Source organism: Geotrypetes seraphini, chromosome 4 (genome assembly GCF_902459505.1).
Source record: "Geotrypetes seraphini chromosome 4, aGeoSer1.1, whole genome shotgun sequence".
Lineage (NCBI taxonomy): Eukaryota > Metazoa > Chordata > Amphibia > Gymnophiona > Dermophiidae > Geotrypetes > Geotrypetes seraphini.
Window position 1 is genome coordinate 64,256,460 of NC_047087.1, and position 19,821 is coordinate 64,276,280.

The 19,821-nt window shown below is 42.5% G+C and overlaps 2 protein-coding genes across 3 annotated transcripts in view; both read left to right on the forward strand.

Annotated features, from left to right (window-relative positions):
- The window catches only part of PLA2G15 (phospholipase A2 group XV), an 80,371-nt gene extending 63,602 nt beyond the window's left edge, over positions 1–16,769 (forward strand). For both annotated transcript variants that reach the window (XM_033940733.1, XM_033940734.1), the window contains exon 6: positions 14,955–16,769. In XM_033940733.1, the coding sequence (XP_033796624.1) occupies positions 14,955–15,469 (515 nt within the window). In that variant the 3' untranslated portion in view covers positions 15,470–16,769. The remainder of the gene's footprint in view (positions 1–14,954) is intronic.
- Positions 16,770–17,778: 1,009 nt separating this feature from the next.
- SLC7A6 (solute carrier family 7 member 6) overlaps positions 17,779–19,821 on the forward strand; it is a 107,995-nt gene continuing 105,952 nt past the window's right edge. Inside the window, exon 1 of the mRNA XM_033940731.1 lies at positions 17,779–18,541. The gene's annotated coding sequence lies outside the window, so the exon portion shown is untranslated. The remainder of the gene's footprint in view (positions 18,542–19,821) is intronic.

Genomic DNA, 19,821 nt, shown 5'->3' on the forward strand with positions numbered 1-19,821 from the left:
TTCTATTATTATCTTAAATACATACATTTTTTCCCTCCCCACCCACCCTTCCCACAAAAATTTTAATCATAAATTTCGTATAAATATTACATTCTTATCTAATGATGAAACCTTAAATAGAACTTTAAACCACCCCCCTCCCCCATATTATAAATGTACTTTCAATGGAAAATGGTGTCTAATCATTGTAATAAGTTGTCAATGGCCCCTAGATCTTTTTAAAATTATTATAATTTCCTTTATGTATGGCAATTGTTCTTTCCATTTTGTAAATATGACACAATGAATTCCACCAGAAAGTATAGTTAATTCTGCTATAATTCCTCCAATTCCTGGTGATATGTTGTAGGGCGACTCCTGTCATAATAAGAGTTTATTATTGTTTAATGAAATTTAACTTTTTGTTCTCATTGACATACCAAACAGAATTGTATCATATGATAATGCTACATGGTTTTCTAGTAAACAATTAATTTGAGACTAAATTGATTTCCAAAAGGCCATGATACAGGGACGGTAGAATATTAAATGATCCAGAGTCCCTGCTTCCAGATTACAATGCCAGCATCTTCAAGTTTGCACTACTTAATTAATGCTAGTAAGAAGCACCAATGGGTTCTGAAAATTTAATAGATAGCAGAGGGTGGCAATAAGTTCATGGGAACTTTTTGACAAAAGGTCAGAAGTTCACCAGAGCTAGTCAAGCATACAGCATCCTAGAGTGCCTGCAAGGTTACCCACAAACATCAAATAACGCCATCCTCTAGCTCTAGCTCAATAAGCTTTTTTTATATTTATATTTATTTAGGCTTCTTGTTATTCGCTGACTGTCCAGCCTTCTTTCAATGTGAACTGCCTAGAAGTTGCTTGACTATGGCGGTATAGAAAAATAAAGTTATTTTTGTATACCAGGGAGTTCTATAATAATAACTTTATTTTTCTATACCGCCATAGTCAAGCGACTTCTAGGCGGTTCACATTAAAAGAAGGCTGGACAGTCAGCGAATAACAAGAAGCCTAAAATAGAAAAGTTACATACTAATTTAAGTTCCATGGGTAAAGAATACATGAAAATTGGAGCTTCCTGAGAGATTGTAATAGCGTTTACAGAGGGGAATATCATATAGAGAGAGGGTGGTCTGTTTTAGTCAGTGAATTTGTCAAATAGGGCAGTTTTAATTGATTTTTGGAATGCATTGTAAGGCAGTTTGGGTTCATTTATGCAGTTTCTCAGCCAGACTTGCTGTCTATTCGCTTGGAACATGAAGGTTCTATCCAGGAAGGATTTGTATCTGCAGCCTGAGATCTTTGGGTATGCAAAAATATTTTTGTTTCTGGTTGTTCGTGTGGGGTTGTGCAGAGTGAAGTGAGTTTGCAGGTAGGAAGGTGCTAGTCCCCAGACTTGTTTGAAACAGATACATGCAAATTTGAATAGTATTTGTGCTTCTATTGGTAGCCAGTGCAGTTTTTTATAGTAGGGGCTAATGTAGTCTTTTTTTTCTCAGTCCGAAGATTAAGCGAACAGCGGTGTTAGAAACATAGAAACATAGAAATTGACGGCAGAAAAGGGCTATAGCCCATCGAGTCTGCCCATACCAATGACCCACTCCCTGATTCTTACTCTCCTAGAGATCCCACATGAATATCCCATTTTCTCTTGAAATCTAACACGCTGCTGGCCTCAATCACCCTCTGAGGCAGCTCGTTCCAATGATCTACCACCCTTTCAGTGAAGAAGTACTTCCTCGCATCACCCTGAAATTTCCCTCCCCTGATTTTCAGTGAGTGTCCTCTGGTTACTGAGGGCCCTGTAAGACTGAAGATATCATCTTTCACCTCTATACGCCCAGTAATATACTTAAAGGTCTCAATCATGTCCCCTCTCTCTCTTCGCTCCTCCAGTGAGTACATCCGCAGTCTTTTTAACCTTTCTTCATACGTGAGTTCCCCGAGCCCCAAAACCATCCTGGTAGCCATTCGCTGAACCGACTCAATTCTCAACACATCTTTTCGGTAGTGTGGTCTCCAGAATTGAACACAATACTCGAGATGAGGTCTCACCATGGATCTGTACAGCGGCATTATGACTTCAGGTTTTCTGCTGACAAAACCCCTACGGATACAGCCCATCATTTGTCTTGCCTTGGACGATGCCTTCTCTACTTGATTGGCAGCCTTCATATCGTCGCTAATGATCACTCCTAAATCACGTTCCACCGTGGTCCTGGACAAGGTTTCACCATTTAGTGTGTAAGTTCTGTGTGGATTTTTTTTGCCTAGGTGCATTACTTTACATTTTTTAGCATTGAAGCCCAGCTGCCAAGTTGATGACCACTGTTCAAGCTGTCTTAGGTCCTGCGTCATAGAGTCAGGCACACTGCTTTTGCCAACTATGTTGCATAGTTTGGCATCGTCGGCAAACAGTGATACTTTTCCTCTAAGTCCTTGGGTCAAATCTCCTATGAATAAATTGAATAGAATCGGCCCTAAGACGGAGCCCTGAGGTACTCCACTCATCACTGCTGACGTTTTGGAGGGGGTACCGTTTACCATCACCCTTTGAAGCCTACCATCTAGCCAATCCCTTACCCATGTTGTGAATGTATCCCCTAATCCCATCGATTTTAGTTTGTTCAACAGCCTGCGGTGTGGAACGCTATCAAAAGCTTTGCTGAAGTCCAAGTATATCACGTCAAGGGACTCACCGGCATCCAGATGACTGGTCACCCAATCAAAGAAGTCAATCAGATTAGATTGGCAGGACCTTCCCCTGGTGAATCCGTGTTGATGTGGATCACGTAGATTTTCTTCATCTAGAATTTTGTCAAGTTCCTGTTTGATCAGTGTTTCCATGAGTTTGCACACTATGGATGTAAGACTCGCCGGTCTGTAATTTCCTGTCTCCGTTCTGCAGCCCTTTTTGTGGAGTGGAATTACGTTAGCTGTTTTCCAGTCTAGGGGTACTACTCCCGTGCGCATGGAAAGATTGAAGAGTACAGATAGTGGTTCAGCCAGAACTTCACTCAGCTCTCTGAGTACTCTGGGGTGTAGATTGTCTGGCCCCATAGCTTTGTCTACTTTGAGTCTTGAAAGTTCGTGGTAGACATTACTAGGTGTAAACTCGTAATCACGAAACAGGTCATTTTGGCTGTTTCTTATTTGTAGTTGCGGACCATCTCCCGGTGCTTCACAGGTGAATACTGAGCAGAAGTATTCGTTTAGCAGTTCTGCTTTGGTAGTATCAGATTCTGCGTAGTTTCCATCTGATTTCCTAAGGCGTTCTATTCCATTTTTGTTTCTCTTCCTGTCGCTAATGTACCTGAAGAAGGATTTGTCCCCTTTTTTAATGTTCCGTGCTAGATCTTCCTCTGTTTGAAGTTTGGCTTCCCTGACTGCCTTTTTGACAGCCTTAGATCTGGCCAGATAGTCTTCTTTTGCCTCCCTTTTCCCCAGATGTTTGTAGGTAATAAATGTTTCTTTTTTCATTTTAATGAGGTCCGAAATTTCCTTGTTGAACCATTGTGGTTTTTTGTTTCTCCGGCGTTTGCTTACTGTTTTTACGTAGCGGCTAGATGCTTCGTTCAGGATGGATTTTAGGTTTGACCACATAGTTTCCGGATTGTCAGTTTCTGCATGGTTTTGCAGCTTTTGATGGACAAAGTCTCTCATGTGGTCGAAATCTGCCTCCCTAAAGTTGAGGACCCTCGTTGCTGTGTTTGATTTAGAGAAGCCTTTCCTGAGGTTGAGCCATACCATGTTGTGGTCACTGGAGGCCAGCGTGTCTCCCACTGATACTTCCGAGACACTGTCTCCATTTGTGAGTACCAGGTCCAGTATTGCTTTTTCCCTGGTGGGCTCTAATACCATTTGTTTTAGTTGTGCACCCTTAATGGAGGTTATTATTCTTTTGCTACCGCTCGTAGTTGCTGAGAGGGTGTTCCAGTCTGCATCTGGCATGTTGAAGTCGCCTAACAGTACTGTGTCACCACGCAAAGTGATGTTCTCTATGTCCTCAATCAATTCTTTGTCTTTGTCTTCCTTTTGTCTCGGAGGCCTGTATACCACACCAAGGTAAAGGCATTTTTCGTTCCCTCTGGTCAGGTTTACCCAAAGTGATTCCCCTGTGTATCTAACCTCTGTGATCCTGGTAGTTTTGATATTATCCTTAGTGTATAGTGCTACCCCCCCTCCTAATTTGCTTTCTCTGTCCCGACGAAGTAGATTGTAGCCTGGTATAACCATATCCCACCCATGCGAGTCTGTGAACCAGGTCTCGGATATCGCTACTATGTCAAGGTCTGCATTCCTTATTTCTGTTTCTAGTTCCAGGATTTTGTTGCCCAAGCTGTGTGCATTAACATACATTGCTCTCCAAATTTGTGATGATATGCCTATCCCCGTTAGTGTACTTGCTTTAGGCTCAGAAGTGTGTATACTATGGGTACTTACCTTAGGCTCGGAAGTGTGGGTTTTACTTGCTTCTCCAGGATGGATCCTTACTGCTCTGGTATGTATGTGTGAACCCTCCCCCAACTTACCTAGTTTAAAGCCTTCCGAAGTAGATGTGCTAGTCGATGTCCAAAAACTTTCTTGCCTCTCTTTGTTAGGTGAAGTCCATCAGGTCCCTGTAGTCCTTGTAGCGCTGCTCCGTGGTCAAGGAATCCAAAGTTCGTCTCTAAACACCATTCGCGAAGCCACTCGTTGGTCCTATGGATGCGCTCCTCTCTGTCTCTGCCTTTGTCTCTTACCGGGAGGATTGATGAGAAGACCACCTGTGCTCCTGTCTGCTTTAGCTTCCTTCCCAGGGCCTCGAAGTCTTTAGGGATGCTGTCTGATGTGCTTCTGGCAGTATCGTTGGTACCTACATGAATGAGAAACATAGGGAAATGGTCAGTAGGTTTTAGAAGTTTGTCTATACTGGTGGTGATGTCGCGGATCCTGGCTCCAGGGAGACAGCAGACCTCCCTCGACTGCAAATCTGGTCTGCAAATTGGTCCTTCGGTGCCTCTTAGCATGGAGTCTCCGATGACCACCACTCTACGCTCCTTCCGAGGGGGGGTGGATCGAGCAGCGAGAATTGCAGCCGGTGTTCTGTGTTCGGAATCCTCCTCTGCTTCATCCTCGTCAGTTCCTTCTTGAAGGACGTGAAATCTGTTTTTCAGGGAAAGTTGTGGCGTTGGTGTTGAACTGCCCTGTTTGAGAGAAAAAGAAGAAGAAGGTGAGAATGGGGGGGGATTTCTTTGCTTGCCAGTAGAAGAGGTTACCAGCTGCCAGGGACCGGCATCTCCAATCATTTCCTGTATTCCGATCGTTGAGTTTAGAGTTGTAGGTTTGGGAGTGCCAAGGATGGTCTTGTCGAGGCTTCGTTCTGCGATGTGAGACAATTCCTGGATGGCTTCGTCGATGAAGGCCTCATCCTCCCTGATGCACCTCAGGCGTTTCACCTCCTCCCTGAGGCTCCGCAGTTCCTGCATAACGTCCTCGTCCGCTTCTACCTGTTCCATCTCGTCTGTCTGCGTAGAGATCGAGGCATACCGTGGGAGGGGGGTGACCTCGGTCAGCACTGAGACATCTGTTCCCTGCTCAGTGGCACTCTCTGCCTTCTGTGTGGAGTCCTTGGCCATCCCCCGGGTGTCTTCAGATGCTGGATTGTTGAGCTTGATAGTAGTCTTGGCGCTCCTTGTTCTCCCTGCCATTTCTACAAGGAAAAGAAAAGAGAAAACAAATGTGAGTCAAGGAAAGAGTGTGTTTGCCTGTGTGCTTGTTTGCGTGTGATGAAGGGGAGTATCTGTTTTTGTGTGGGAAGAGTGGAGTGTATCTGGTTCAAAGTGGTAGGGCTATGTTTAGAGGCCCCTCTTGAGGCCCTTCGCAAAGGCGCTCTCGCTAAGGCGAGCGCCTTTGCCGCTCGCCTTCGCCGTGCGCCGAACGGCTGTGCGCCGTTGGCTCGCCTCCTTTTATGGAGGAGCCCGGTCGCACGCTACTGATGCGGTGGGGTGGGCGGAGCTAACTCGCCGCTGCCCCGAAGTCTCTCTGCTTGTGCGGGCGCTTCTTCCCTCTCCCAGCGCCTCGCACAGCTCTTCTCCCCCTCTGCCTTGCTGCCTGCTGGTAAAAGTTAACCGCTAGCAGTAGCGGCGCCCGATGGCTCGCCTCCTTTTATGGAGGAGCCCGGTCGCACGCTACTGATGCGGTGGGGTGGGCGGAGCTAACTCGCCGCTGCCCCGAAGTCTCTCTGCTTGTGCGGGCGCTTCTTCCCTCTCCCAGCGCCTCGCACAGCTCTTCTCCCCCTCTGCCTTGCTGCCTGCTGGTAAAAGTTAACCGCTAGCAGTAGCGGCGCCCGATGGCTCGCCTCCTTTTATGGAGGAGCCCGGTCGCACGCTACTGATGCGGTGTTTTGTACTAATCTCAATTTTTTTTACTGTTTTTTGTGGGATACCCAGGTAGATGATGTTGTAGTAGTCAAGGATGGATAGGATCAGCGATTGCACCAGCAACCTTAAGGATGTTGGGTCGAAGTATTTTTTAATGGTCCTTAGCTTCCAGAGCGTGTAAAAAAATTTTCACTAGTAAGTTTGTGTGGTCAGCCATGGTTAGGTGTGTATCTAGAGTGATACCCAGTATTTTTATAGTATTGGATATTGGATATTCGTGGTTGTTTATTTTTAATGATGTTCTCGTAATTTTGTCATTGGGGCTTCACATCAATTAATCGAATTACAAACAATGCAATCATTGAGTTAACATATTAAATGCATACGATAAAGAAAAGAAAAGGAAGAAGGAGGAGTTTACAGGCCAACAGACTTAAAAGGATCATAATAATGAGGAAAGAAGTAGTAAAAAGATAGTAATAAATGCATTAAGGAATTCAGTCTGAGGAATACATTGAGAATACAGTCTGTGTAATAATTGAGTTTTGATCAGCTTTCTGAAGTCAAGATAAGAGGGGGCATCAAGCACCAACTGGGCGAGCCATGAATTTAGTTTAGCCACCTGAAAAAAGTTTTTTTCGAAGAATCTTTTAAAATGACATAATTTTAATGAGTGTTCTGCAGGAGCTCTTGTTGTTGTGACTCAAGTTGAAGTGGGGGTGAAGATAACTCGGTGACATAATGAATACTGATTTGTAACAAATGCATGCAGAACTCTGGATTCAAATGGTAGCCAGTGTAGTTTATGGTAGAAAGGAGTAATGTGTTCCCATTTGTTCAAGCCAAAGATGAGGCGGACAGCCGTATTTTGAACCAGCCTAGGCTTCCTCATGGTTTTCTTAAAGGCGCCAAGATATATGATGTTACATATATCTGGACGCCTTTAAGGAAACGATAATTTAGAAGTGCAAAAATTGATAATAGTAATAATAAAGTGCCCAAAGTGTAAAGTGCAAAATCACATCGTTCCAGAATTTCAAAAAGCACAGAAAAGTGCAAAAATCACTACTTGATGAGCCTTGTGAAAGCATGAAATCACATATGTGCAATGAACTTAAACTACCATCTATAAGGACTTATCTCAGAAGCCACCAACATCTGTCTAATAAGAGGGTCTGTTATCCGGGAGTGCCAACTGATCCGTTTCGTATCCTTTATCAGAGGCAAACTCAGGGAAGTCTCCCACCAAAGGTTGAATCAAACGCTGTTCCTCTCCAGCACGGCTCATGCTAGAGTGAAATCGAGTGTCCATAAATGCTCAGGAGAGCTCCAGAGTGCCCGGCCCACCAAATGATCTAGTCCAATGGAAAAAAGCATAGGACGCTGAGCCCCTCCTACCAACCAATCAATCAGTCTGCAAGGGAGAAAGAGGCAAAGAATCCCAGCAGACCTTAATCCAATTATCGGCAATCAAGAAAACTGCCTAAGGCTTCAAACAATTGATTGACAGCCCTCTAGTTCAATCCCAAGCAAGAGGGCTCGTCAAACAAAAAAGCTTGCTAACATCAAAGAAAATGTGGAAGCAAATAGGAAAGTATGTATATGACAGGAAAATAAGAACAAAGAAATAGTCACATGTTCAAAATGGCGCTGATTCAAAGTTAATAAAGTTTAAAAAGTTAAAAATATATGCAGAGATTGTAAAAATGATAATGGAAAATAAAATATAAGTCCTATACATACATATATATATATATATATATATATATATATATATATATATATATATATATATATATATATATAGGATATATGTATACATACATATATATATATATATATATATGTATGTATAGGACTTTTATTTTATATATATATATTGAAAACTGCATGTGTGGGACTTATCTTATGGTGTTACTTGCCATGTTCAAGTCCACTCTCTCATTCATCCTGTGAGGGAAATATGATTTTAAAACAAAAATCCAATACTGTTCCCTGGCGAATAAATACATTCTCCTGTTCTCTTGAAATGCTTGTGGGATCTGTTCAATGATCATCCATCACATGTTTGAAAACTGATGACCTGTTTCAACTATGGGCCTGTTTTACAAAGCCGCACTTGCGGCTGCAGCGCGGTAACGGCCCCGAAGCCCATAGAGATTTAAAGGGCTTTGGGGCTGTTGCTGTGCGGCTTTGTAAAACAGGCCCTATATGATTTACCATGGGAGCGTTTTCTCGTAGGGTGTTTGTGCAACTCCTGTGTTCTGTAATGCGTACCCGCACTGAAATATGTAAACATATGTACTGTCACATGAAGTACTACTTCTTAGAGAATACGTTTGGTTGGTCTGGGGGGGGTGTCCACTGATTACCTTCTGTGGTTTGTTTGCAAGATAGACAGTGACTGCAAGCCCTGTGTCCTGGTGCATTAGGATTCGCTCAACATTAGTGTAAAAATTGGCTTTCACCAATCTATCTAGCAGGTTCCAACCCCGGGAATAGGCTATGCGTGGATGTTCTTGGAACACATTATGAAGTTGTAACACATGCCAGTGCCTGTGTATGCTGGATGCTATTTTTGCTGCTTGAGTGGAATAAGATACCACACAGACTTGCTTTTGGGAAATGTCTCGTGATGTTTCAGACAATAACAGATCCCTGTTGGCAAATTTTGCTCTAAGAAAAGATTTATGAATGATGTTTTTTTGGGTTGCCCCTATCTAAAAGCTTTTGGGTGAGACGATCTGCCTCCTGATAGAAATTCTCTATAGAGGTGCATATTCACAGGAACTGTCCAATTGGCAAGGCTTTTTTAAGATTCCAGGGATGACAACTGGAAAATTTCAAATAGTTGTTCTTTTCTGTTGATTTGTGATGTACCTTCGTGTATAATTCCTGACCTTTCTTTATCACTTCTGTGTTTAGGAAAGTCACTTTGGTATCATTGCTTGTGATAGTAAACTGTATGTGTCTGTCCTTTGTATTTAACCAAAGAAAAAAAATTTGCAACTCAGAGGAGGACCCTATCCAGATCATAAACACATTGTCTATGAACCTGGTCCATAATTTAATATGTTGAACAAATGGTGAAGTGTAAAGATGCTGTTCTTCGAATTTTGACATTTACAGATTAGCTATACTAGGGGCCGCCACAGTACCCATGGCACTGTTGATAGAAAGTCCCCTCGAACTGAAACTAGTTACTTTTTAACACTAGATTAGCAGAGACATAATAAAGTTAGTAGGGGTGCGTGTTGGTTCTTGCCTTAGTTGTAAGGTTTGCCGCACTATCTTAATGGCTTCTCCCTGTGGGACATTGATGTACAAAGCTACTATGTCTAACGTTACCAACAAATATGTGGATTGGATGTCATGAATGTCCTGTATTTTCTGAATAAAGTGTTTAGTGTCTTTGATGTACGAACGCAAGAGCTTGATAAAGGGCTGTAAGAAGTGGTCATTGGCACTTCATTGTGAATGTGCAATGTAACTATATTGATCTGAAAACTCATAACCAAGCTTTGCCAGCCACAAGTACTCATCTCGTACTATGCTTAGCGTTTGACATACTTACTGTGCACTTTTGCAAGATGACAGCCAAAACATGCATTGGCTTGCACAAACTACTTACTGCGTGCAAGCCCAAATGCATAATCATGTGATTCACAAGAATGTATGCATAACTGTAGTAGTATGTCTGATACATGCTGCTTTTCTGAACATGTTCTGACTTGCAACTATCACAGCACAGTGGTTGTATGAACAAGTCTGGCTTTAAGGTTCATCATGACCTTATAACATCATATGAATCTGAAAAACAGTGAAAATTGCATAAATGCATGAAGCCATATTTTTTGAATGGTCATATCTTCAGCTTGACTGTAAAAGCTGCAAATCTTGAAAGTATCTCATGGTACATGTCTGCTGGTAAAGTTGTACCCTCAGCTGACTTAACTACCAGCAGCAGTATGGAGCCAAACTGCCAAAAATTTTCATTCGTGAATTTTTTTGCCTATTTTGCTGACCTGTAGAAATGGAAGCATGTTCGCAAAAGATTTCAAACTTGGCACAGAAACTTGCTCCAAGGTGTTGTACCAAACTGCAAAATTTCAGACTCTTAGGTAGTTTCCTTCTGCCGCAGTGCTTAAGCAAAGTTGGCATTTTAGGTCACACAAGGCATTGGAGTGGATCAATTGCTTTTGTTCAACTATCCCTAGCTCCTGAGCAAACTGAGATAGATCCAAAAATTTTTGCAGAGTTTCATTTGAGACCCTAGACGACACCCCTGTAAAATTTGGTTGGATTTCAAGGGGGTCGAGTGTGGGCTCCTGGTCCACTTGACATGGAATGACCCAGGGGGGCTTGGGCTCCCAGGGCACATCGGTGGCATTGCCTGAAACTGACCAGGATCCTGTGGACCTTTCTGACAGGAATTCAGAAGGCAAGAGCATCAGTCTATATGCCTTTGCTCTCATAGAGTGGATCTTTCCTGCTGGGAGATATAGGGTCGTATACAGGAATGAGTATCAGGACACAGTGGTGGCTCTAGATCAAGGGGAAGATCCCATTGTATGTCAGCTGTTCAAGTCTTTGGCACTATTACATATCATTACTTCCTGTGGGAGTTGCAGACTCCCAGCAGGTCCTTCCATTCAATGGTCTATCCTCGGCAGAGTGAGCACAACCCACTTCTTTTCCCTGGCATCCTGATATGAATGTTTTAGTCACAGAGCACTGGGATACTCCTGAGGGCTCTTCATTTTTTCTGCTTCATTTTTTCAATCAAGTTCCTTATATTCAACTTGGTGTGTTTTATCTGTTCTATGTATTACTTCTTTCCCTGCCATGCCGGTATTTTCTGCATTATATTGTAAATGCTCTCTGTCTTTATCTGTTTTTAAGTCCATTATTCTAATTTGTATTTTATCTGTATACTATGTATTAGCTCACCTTGTTGTGAACCGCCTAGAACTTTTTTGGTATGGCGGTGTATAAGAATAAAATTATTATGATTATTATTATTTAAAGGTAGCCAAAGCAATATCTAGGCCAGGGATCTCAAAGTCCCTCCTTGAGGGCCGCAATCCAGTCAGGTTTTCAGGATTTCCCCAATGAATATGCATTGAAAGCAGTGCATGCACATAGATCTCGTGCATATTCATTGCGGAAATCCTGAAAACCGGACTGGATTGCAGCCCTCAAGAAGGGACTTTGAGACTCCTGGTCTAGGCTGTATCCTATGGCATAGGATTGTCAACTGATGTTTGCTCAGCCTAAGGTGGATTTGTTGGTAGCTCAGGTAACCAAGTGCACATCCCTATCAAGTGAAGGAGATGTAGTATTAAAGGATATGCAGGATCGCAGAGTGGATGTGGTTCTAAACAGAGCATTCAAAGATTTGGCTTTAGGAATCAAAGCGGCAGCTTTGTTTGTGGCACATGCTTGTCATACCAAGATGTGGGGGCTCACCCTGGCAGAGGGCAAGCCTTTGCCCCAGCTTATGCTAGCAGAGGTGGAATTATGTAGCTGATACTCTCTATGAAATCAGTCATGAGTAGTCTCAACTTATTCCATTTCAGCTCACAGAATGCTCTGGATCAGGCAATGGGTGGGAGATTCTACTCCAAGGCAGGGATAGGGAACTCCGGTCCTCGAGAGCCATATTCAAGTCGGGTTTTCAGGATTTCCCCAATGACTATGCATTGAAAGCAGTGCATGCAAATAGATCTCATGCATAGTCATTGGGGAAATCCTGAAAACCCGATTGTAATACGGCTCTCGAGGACTGGAGTTCCCTACCCCTGCTCCAAGGCTACCCTCAGCAAACTCCCTTTCAAAGTTCAGACGTTGTTTGGAAAGGTCTGGACAATCTAATGGTCAGCATGGCAGATCGCTGGCCCAAATCTCTGCCTTACAGCAGGCAGCGATCCTCTAGAGCAGGAGTGTCAAGTGTTGGTCCTCGAGGGCCTCAATCCAGTCAGGTTTTCAGGATTTCCCCAATGAATATGCATGAGATCTATTTGCATGCACTGCTTTCATTGATGTTAATAGATCTCATGCATATTCATTGGGGAAATTGTGAAAACCTGACTGGATTGTAGCCCTTGAGGACTGAAATTTGACACCCCTGTTCTAGAGGTTCTGGGCAGTCTAATGTTCATAATTCCAGGTGCTTTTGACAGTACTCAGGATCTCTGAGCTGAGGCTCCTCCTATCAGGCATTACAGCAGAGATTCAAAGGACCTAGGTGAAGCCAAGCCTCTGGTTCTCATCCCGCTTCAACCTTCAGTTAAGCACAATAATGCCAAGGCTGAAGCTTTCCTCATGAACATAGAAGATAGAAACTTTTTGCATATGCATAGGTCTAGTCACATATCTCGTCGGACAGCAGGGTGCTGGAGAACTTTCGAGGAGGGTACATGCTCGAGTTTGCCCATCCCTTAACAGACTGGTTTGTGGACTCCCTGGTGGGGTGCCCAGAAAAAGAATGCAGAGTCTTGGTAACAGTACAGAGACTTGAAGGAATTCAGACCATAGAATCAGTGCTGCCAGAAGAATTGTGCTCAGGCAGATGCTGCATATACTTCATAATGCCCAAGAAAGACCCAACCTATATCTTTTGCAAGGAGACAGTGCGGTCAGTAATTGCAGCGGTAATCTGGGGGAATTTTTAGCTTCCTTAGACTTGATGGAAGCCTTCCTGCACATTCCCATGTTTCAGAAGCACAGGAGGTTCCTGAGATTCAAAATAGAGTGCTGAGAACCTCTTGTGCTCCCATGTGCTGGAGAGACATCGGTTCTCAGCCCTCGCTTTTGGTCTGGCATCAGCACCCCGCACATTCACCAAGGTGATGGTGATAGCACATCTCCACAGGGCAGGATTGCAAGTGCATCCATACCTGGACAACTGGCTGATCAGAGCTCCATCGTTTTTGGAAGAAGAACAGGTGGTGATTCAAGTGGTCCAGGTCCTACAGAGTCTGGGCTGGATTGTAAATTTTCAAAAGAACCAACTAGTTGTGTCCCATTTTCCGGAATACCTGGGTGTTCTATTCAACATGGCAGAAAGCCATTTCTATCTTCTGGAGGCATGCAGACAAGGTTTGCACTAGATTTCAGACATGATGGCCAAGCCAGCTCCATCAGCATGGCACTACTTCCAAGTGCTAGGTTCCATGGTAGCCACTATAGATATGGTTACTTGGGCAAAGCCTCGCATGTGTCCTCTTCAGAGTGCACACTGTCTCAGTGGTCCCACATTCAGACTCCCTTCAAATTACACTCCCATGGACTCCAGATTCCCACAGCAGTATGAGTTGGTGGCTTCATCTACAGTCATCATTACATGGCATACCCCTCAGAATAGTTTTTGTGGGTGATTCTCACAACAGATGCCAGCCCGTTCGGCTAGGGAGGCTACTGCAATGGGTCACCCAGTCCAGGGAAAGTGGTCGGCCTCCCTCCCATCTCTCGAGACTATGGCAGGAGCTCACGGCAGCCATTTCCTATTGGCGATCTACACAGGGCAGGAGTGTAGAAAGATAGCTCCTGCCCCAAAAGCGTGCTAGACCACCAGGTAAGGTCAGGATGCCGGGAGGGAGGCGGAAACGTGATAAAATATGGGTTTTTCCCCTCCCTCCAAAAAATCGTGAATTTGTGAAACCATGAGTGTGGAAACCGTGAATGGGGAGGGGGAAGTGTATTACTGTTGTCCATATCCAAATGTAGAATATTATCAAGTTTCAAGTTTTTTATTAAAATTGATAAAATTGCTTATCATGGTTTCTAAGTGAGTTACAATAAAAGATTTGGGGTTAAAATAATTTACAATACAAATGACTATACTGAATTTGGACATATGACTTACAGGAAATGCAAGGGTGGAGGGTATGAAATACAATTGTAAAGGAAAAGGAGAACATTTATGGGAAGAACAAAAGAGTGTTCCTTGATAGTTGACAGTCTAGATTTGAAGGTTGTCATATTGTAAATGCTTCCTTAAACAGATTACTTTTAAGTAAACCCTTAAAACAATCGAGACTTTTTTTTTCCTTTTTTTAGATTGGTGGGAAGCGAATTCCAGTATTGTAGGGCAATAATTATTTTTAATGATGGAATGGTCAATAGTCCAAGATGGTTTGTAAGGAATAAGTAGTTTCTCGATGAATTGAGGTGTCTTTGTTATTAATGTTTTAAATGTTAATAGCAAAATTTTATCAAAAATTCTGTACTTTATCGGGAGCAAGTGAGCCTTTTTCAGTAGAGGGGTGACATGGTCATATTTTTTAGAATGTGTAATGATTTTAATGGATGCATTTTGTATTATTTGTAATCACCTGATTTCTTTTAGTTTAATTCTGATTTGTAAAAGATTACAGTAGTTAATTTTGAGATCACTAATGAATGTATCAAAATATTTAGGGTTTAGGCTCCAAAAATTTTGAAATTGAATGGCTTTAATTAGGAATCATAAGGTTAATTACTGATTTGTCTGATTTTGTTACAGTAGTACTTATGAAAGTTCCAGAAAGAGAAACTGTATCTATCCCTTATTTTTTTTTTAACTGAAAAATGTTTATTTTTCAGGTGACAACAACAGAGTTCCTGTTATTAATACACTTAAGATAAGAGAACAGCAGCGATCAGCTGTCTCTACTAACTGGCTGCTGCCTTATAATAACACCTGGTCTCCAGATAAAGTCTTTGTAAGCACACCCAAAGCTAATTACACCATCAGGGATATCCAGAAGTTCTACCAGGACATCAACTTTGAGGATGGCTGGCTGATGAGAAAAGATACTGAGCATCTAGTGTATGCTTTGACGCCACCTGGCGTGCATGTCCACTGTCTCTATGGCACAGGCCTCCAGACACCAGAGTCATTCCATTACAATAGCTTCCCTGACAAGGAGCCTGATGTTATGAGTTGTAGTGATGGTGATGGATCTGTGAATCTACAGAGTGTCTTGCAGTGCCAGCGCTGGCAGAATCAGCAGAAAGAGGGAATAACTTTGGTGGAACTGCCAGGGACAGAGCACATTGAGATGCTGTCTAGTGTTACAACCATCAGCTATTTGAAAAAAGTTTTATCTAATTTGTGATACTACAGTAATTGGACGCCCTTGATGCCTTCAGTCAAGCAAGGGAAAACCGTTTTGCTCCCTTGTTGTTTCTACACACTTGGTTTGCACAAGAAGTAGTTAATGTCCTGAAGCCATTTTCTGCTATTTAGGTGTGATATTGATCTTTGGAATGAAAATGTATAGTGGATTGGATAGTTCTTCATCATCCGCGTTATGATGCAGTGCACTTTTTCAGTAATACATACATTCTGTTGAAAGGTTGCAGTAATGGGCTTTTTCTAGGTCATTGATGCAGTCTTAAATAATTGAAATGTCACCATGAATTTTGTTGTGCTTTATAGGAAATTCAGTGGACATGTAGCAGTGGGAGTATTTTGAAAGATGTAGCAACAGCTCAATTTCATTAAACAATCAATAATCTCTATTGAAACAGAGACCATAAACACTTCATCATCTGTGCTGCTTCTGCAAAATGCTTTTTCTGTATCGCTTGGTAGACTGGTATAGTCCTTACAAATGGGTTATATGCCTCATTACTACCAGCAGGTGGAGACTGAGCACAAACTTGTTTATCAGGCTAGAATCTGCCCAGCAACTCAGTCTGTCTCAGTCTCCATAGCAGGTGCGTAAGACTAGATCGGCTCCCCTCTTGGATTTTTGTTTTGGACTCCTGGGTTCCCCTTTTGTGCCAGATAGAGCTTGGATCGGTCCTCTTTGGGGATCCGTCTGACCTTGGGGGTGTTAAACCTGGCAGGTGTCGTGCTGGGTCCCTCCCCTCACCTTCTTCCACATCCCCATAATTTTGTAGAGGTGCCTCATACAGCGGCCTGGCCCTCTAGTTGGTCAGCCCTCCAGCTTTGAGAGCCATGGAGTCTGTTCTGTAAAAAAAAAAAAAAGACAAAATCCTGAGGTGTGCCAGTCTATAGGGTTCATTTCCCTTTAAAACTGCCTTTTTATTGTATTTTCTCATCTAACCGGCACTTTTCTTTCAGCTAGGGTGGTTTTTAAAGGGAACAAATGCTCCAGACCTGAACTGATCATGTGTGAGAGAGCCAGAACTAGTGACTGAAGTGAGCCTGAATCAAGTGCAGCTGCTGCCTTCATGTGGTGGGGCCTAGCATTCTCACCAGCCATGAAAGCAAAGGGGTCGTGAGCCAAAGGCCCCACTGAATCTTCAAACAGGACTGAAAATATGATTAAGAAGCCCAATAGTTGGGGCAAAGACCATTGTATTAGTGATAATGACTAGTAAATCATTCACAAATAATGTTTTCTTAACATCGAGTTCAAGTTTATTAAAATTTGTTATCCCACCTTATCTGTAATCAAAGCGGCTTTACATAATGAAAATTATAAAATGCAGGGAGCAAATAAACATCAAATACATTACATCAACAAAACAGCAAGAGACAAACTTACATGACTTTCTGAGCCCACCAATTATAATCCCTTATTTCTATAAAAATTTCCATACAAGGGGTTCTGTGTCCAGTCGAAGGATCACAGGTGATAGGGTTTGTGCCAGGTACTTTGCTACAAGTCAAATTCCTCTAATACAAAACCACTGGCAGAGACAGTGGCTCTGAGCTAGGCATGTAAAGGCTTTATCTTCCTATTTATACTGATTGAATAGTCCCAGGAACCAATCAAATTCCTTTTTTAACTGTATCTGTTTCTCACCTGCCCATGAACAGCTATCAACCTCCAGAGATTACTGATTTTCTGTCAGGCACAAACAGCACCTGTTCTCTGAGCTTAAGTCAGGACATACTCTGAGTTGTTAGCTGATAACCTGAGCCACAGAGGGAGAAGCAGGCAGCACAAAGAGCTCATTGGTCCTAGTGGTTATAGTTGGTGGGAAGGGGAGCCAGTATCCTGACATGAATATTATGAGGACTCGGGCCACTTTTTTTTTTTTGTCTGCTCGAGGGGTAGGCAGATCTCTCGGGAAGTAAGATGTATTAGTGCATGCCCCTACATACGCAGTTTGTTGACTGCCTGGTTCACATGATGGTCCACTTTTGTTATGTTCTACTGCTATGTTTCATTCACAGTATATTAAAATCTTTCATATGTATTTCATATGACACTGTACGTATCATGTCTATAAACCACAGTAATAATGGCTAATATAGTGTCAGCACAATATTCTTTAAAACTACACAATATAGTCATATAATTAACTTGCCTGTTTCTAAGTTTGTTTTCCAAGTTCTTTTATTAATTATATGGACAAAGATCTACAGTAGGGCAAGTGGAAGGTTTACCTTACTTTAGGCACTTAGGCTCAAATTATATGCAACTTACAGAATCACAGTTAGTGCTGCCTAAATGCTGCTTTGCATCATAATGGTTAGGCACACCCATTTAGAAAAGGGTTTTCTTGGCCTAAATGCCTGCATCTAAGTTGTGCGCACATCGGCACGTAAATCAAAAACTTGCCCATAACTTAAAAGAATGCCCAAAATCCACCCCCTTTTCAGCAATGAGCACATTATTGGCGCTGATTAGGCCTATTAATCAAGTGTGTGTGTGGGGGTGTAGCTCAGCTACATGTATCAATGTATGCACACAACTTTAAGTGCCATATATAGAATATGGGCCTTAATGCCAAAAATACAGTGCAGGTATTATCTGCTGTCAGTACAGTCACAAGCCTTGGGCCATTGTATTGCTTGGGATATGCTCTTTGGATCAAAAGCATTACAAAGATTTGTAATTTTGTCTTCAGGTTTTAAATTAATTGCAGAAATATAGATTTTTCCATTAGCACAGCAAATGGGCAGGTCTTTAGATGTTTCACAAGAGAAAAGCATCTCGTGGCTAATGGCTAACTAATAGTTAACTAAATGACTAACAGCTAACTAAAAATGTTAATAATTTTAGATAGATGATGTTATTTCCCTGAGGATCTAACAAGACAGACAGACAGAGTCTGATGTTCTGCAAGCCCCAAAGTAAACAGTGCTACCAGTCACTGTGAGGTGCTTTAATTAGAGGTGGCAGACTGACTGGGCATTCAGTCCTGATGACGAAGAGTACAGCTTCATTCCCAGAACACCCAACCTGTGAAGGGACTGCAAGATGATGGTAAGAACAGGTACAGCTATTAAATTTAATGTGTCTGTATTACCCTGTTTTTTATTGTTGTAAAGCCACTTTGTAATTTTGAAAAGGCGGGATAACAAATTTTTAATAAACTTAAACTTGCCAAAGAAACAGCAACTGAAATACACTTAGAGCCCCTTTTACAAAGCCACAGTAGCCGTTCCCTCCAGCAAATGCACTGAATCCCATTCAGTTCCTATTCATTTGCTGTGAGAAAATCGCTACTGTGAAAGGGGCCCTTAGATCAGGCAAATAGGGCCCTGAGAAAAGCAAGAAATAATGATCTCAATTATTTAGTTATCTGTGTCCACTAATTTCAAGTGAAAGAACAGATAATATGCGCCTACATGTTGTCAAACTTCAGGTGGGAGTGCCACAACTTAACTACTTATGCTGACCTCTCACCATGGATCTTACATAAAACATTGAGAATTCAAAGTAGTAACAACAAATCTCCAGGAACAGAAAATGAAATATCTGCGGCTACCCCTTTGCTTTGTTTTTTCACTAGAAATAGGATTACAAAACACACTCATCTGGGCAATGAGCCTTTAAGAGAACTAAAATATCTAGGAGTGAAAGGTCTTGAGGTGCTACTTTTGGATAGTGTTGACTGTAATGGAATAGATGAGCAAATCAAGGACCTTGAACAGGATGGTCAAACGGGGTCAGGCCCTGAGAAGCTAGTGGGTGGATGTTCCTAGAAGGGAGGGGGAAAGGGATTTGTGATAGCATGAAGTTCTTCTCTCAAGCTAGTGGAGGGAGCCTGAGCAGTTGAAAGAGCTAATCTGCATACAGTCCTGCAAGTGCTGCTAGGAGCTGTCCACTCACCCCGAGGAAACAGTGGTGCTGGAAAGGACAGGTTCCAAGTAGAGAAAACCAAGAGCTCTAAAGTCATGCCCTCCCACCCCAAAAGCATCAGCTACAAATCTCTGAAGTAGCAGTGACAGCCACAAATTTCCTTCTAAAAGAATCTAGAGAGATCCTAGTTGTGCTGCAGTTGGTCCTGAAGCCTGATTGTGAGGGGTGGAGTATGTCGTGGGATTCTAAGTAGTCAGTGAGATGTCTTGCCACTAGACCTTCCATAAGCTTGAGGTATTGAGGCTATAAGTCTATTTGGAAGATCTGTTGCTCCCTTTGGGTCTTTCAAAATGGGTGATGATGATTTCATTGAGCTCTTGTGGGAATTGATCCTCTGAGCAGAATTTCAGGCTGGAGGTTTTTAACAGGTATGGAGGGCAGTGGTTGAGGTTGCATACTGC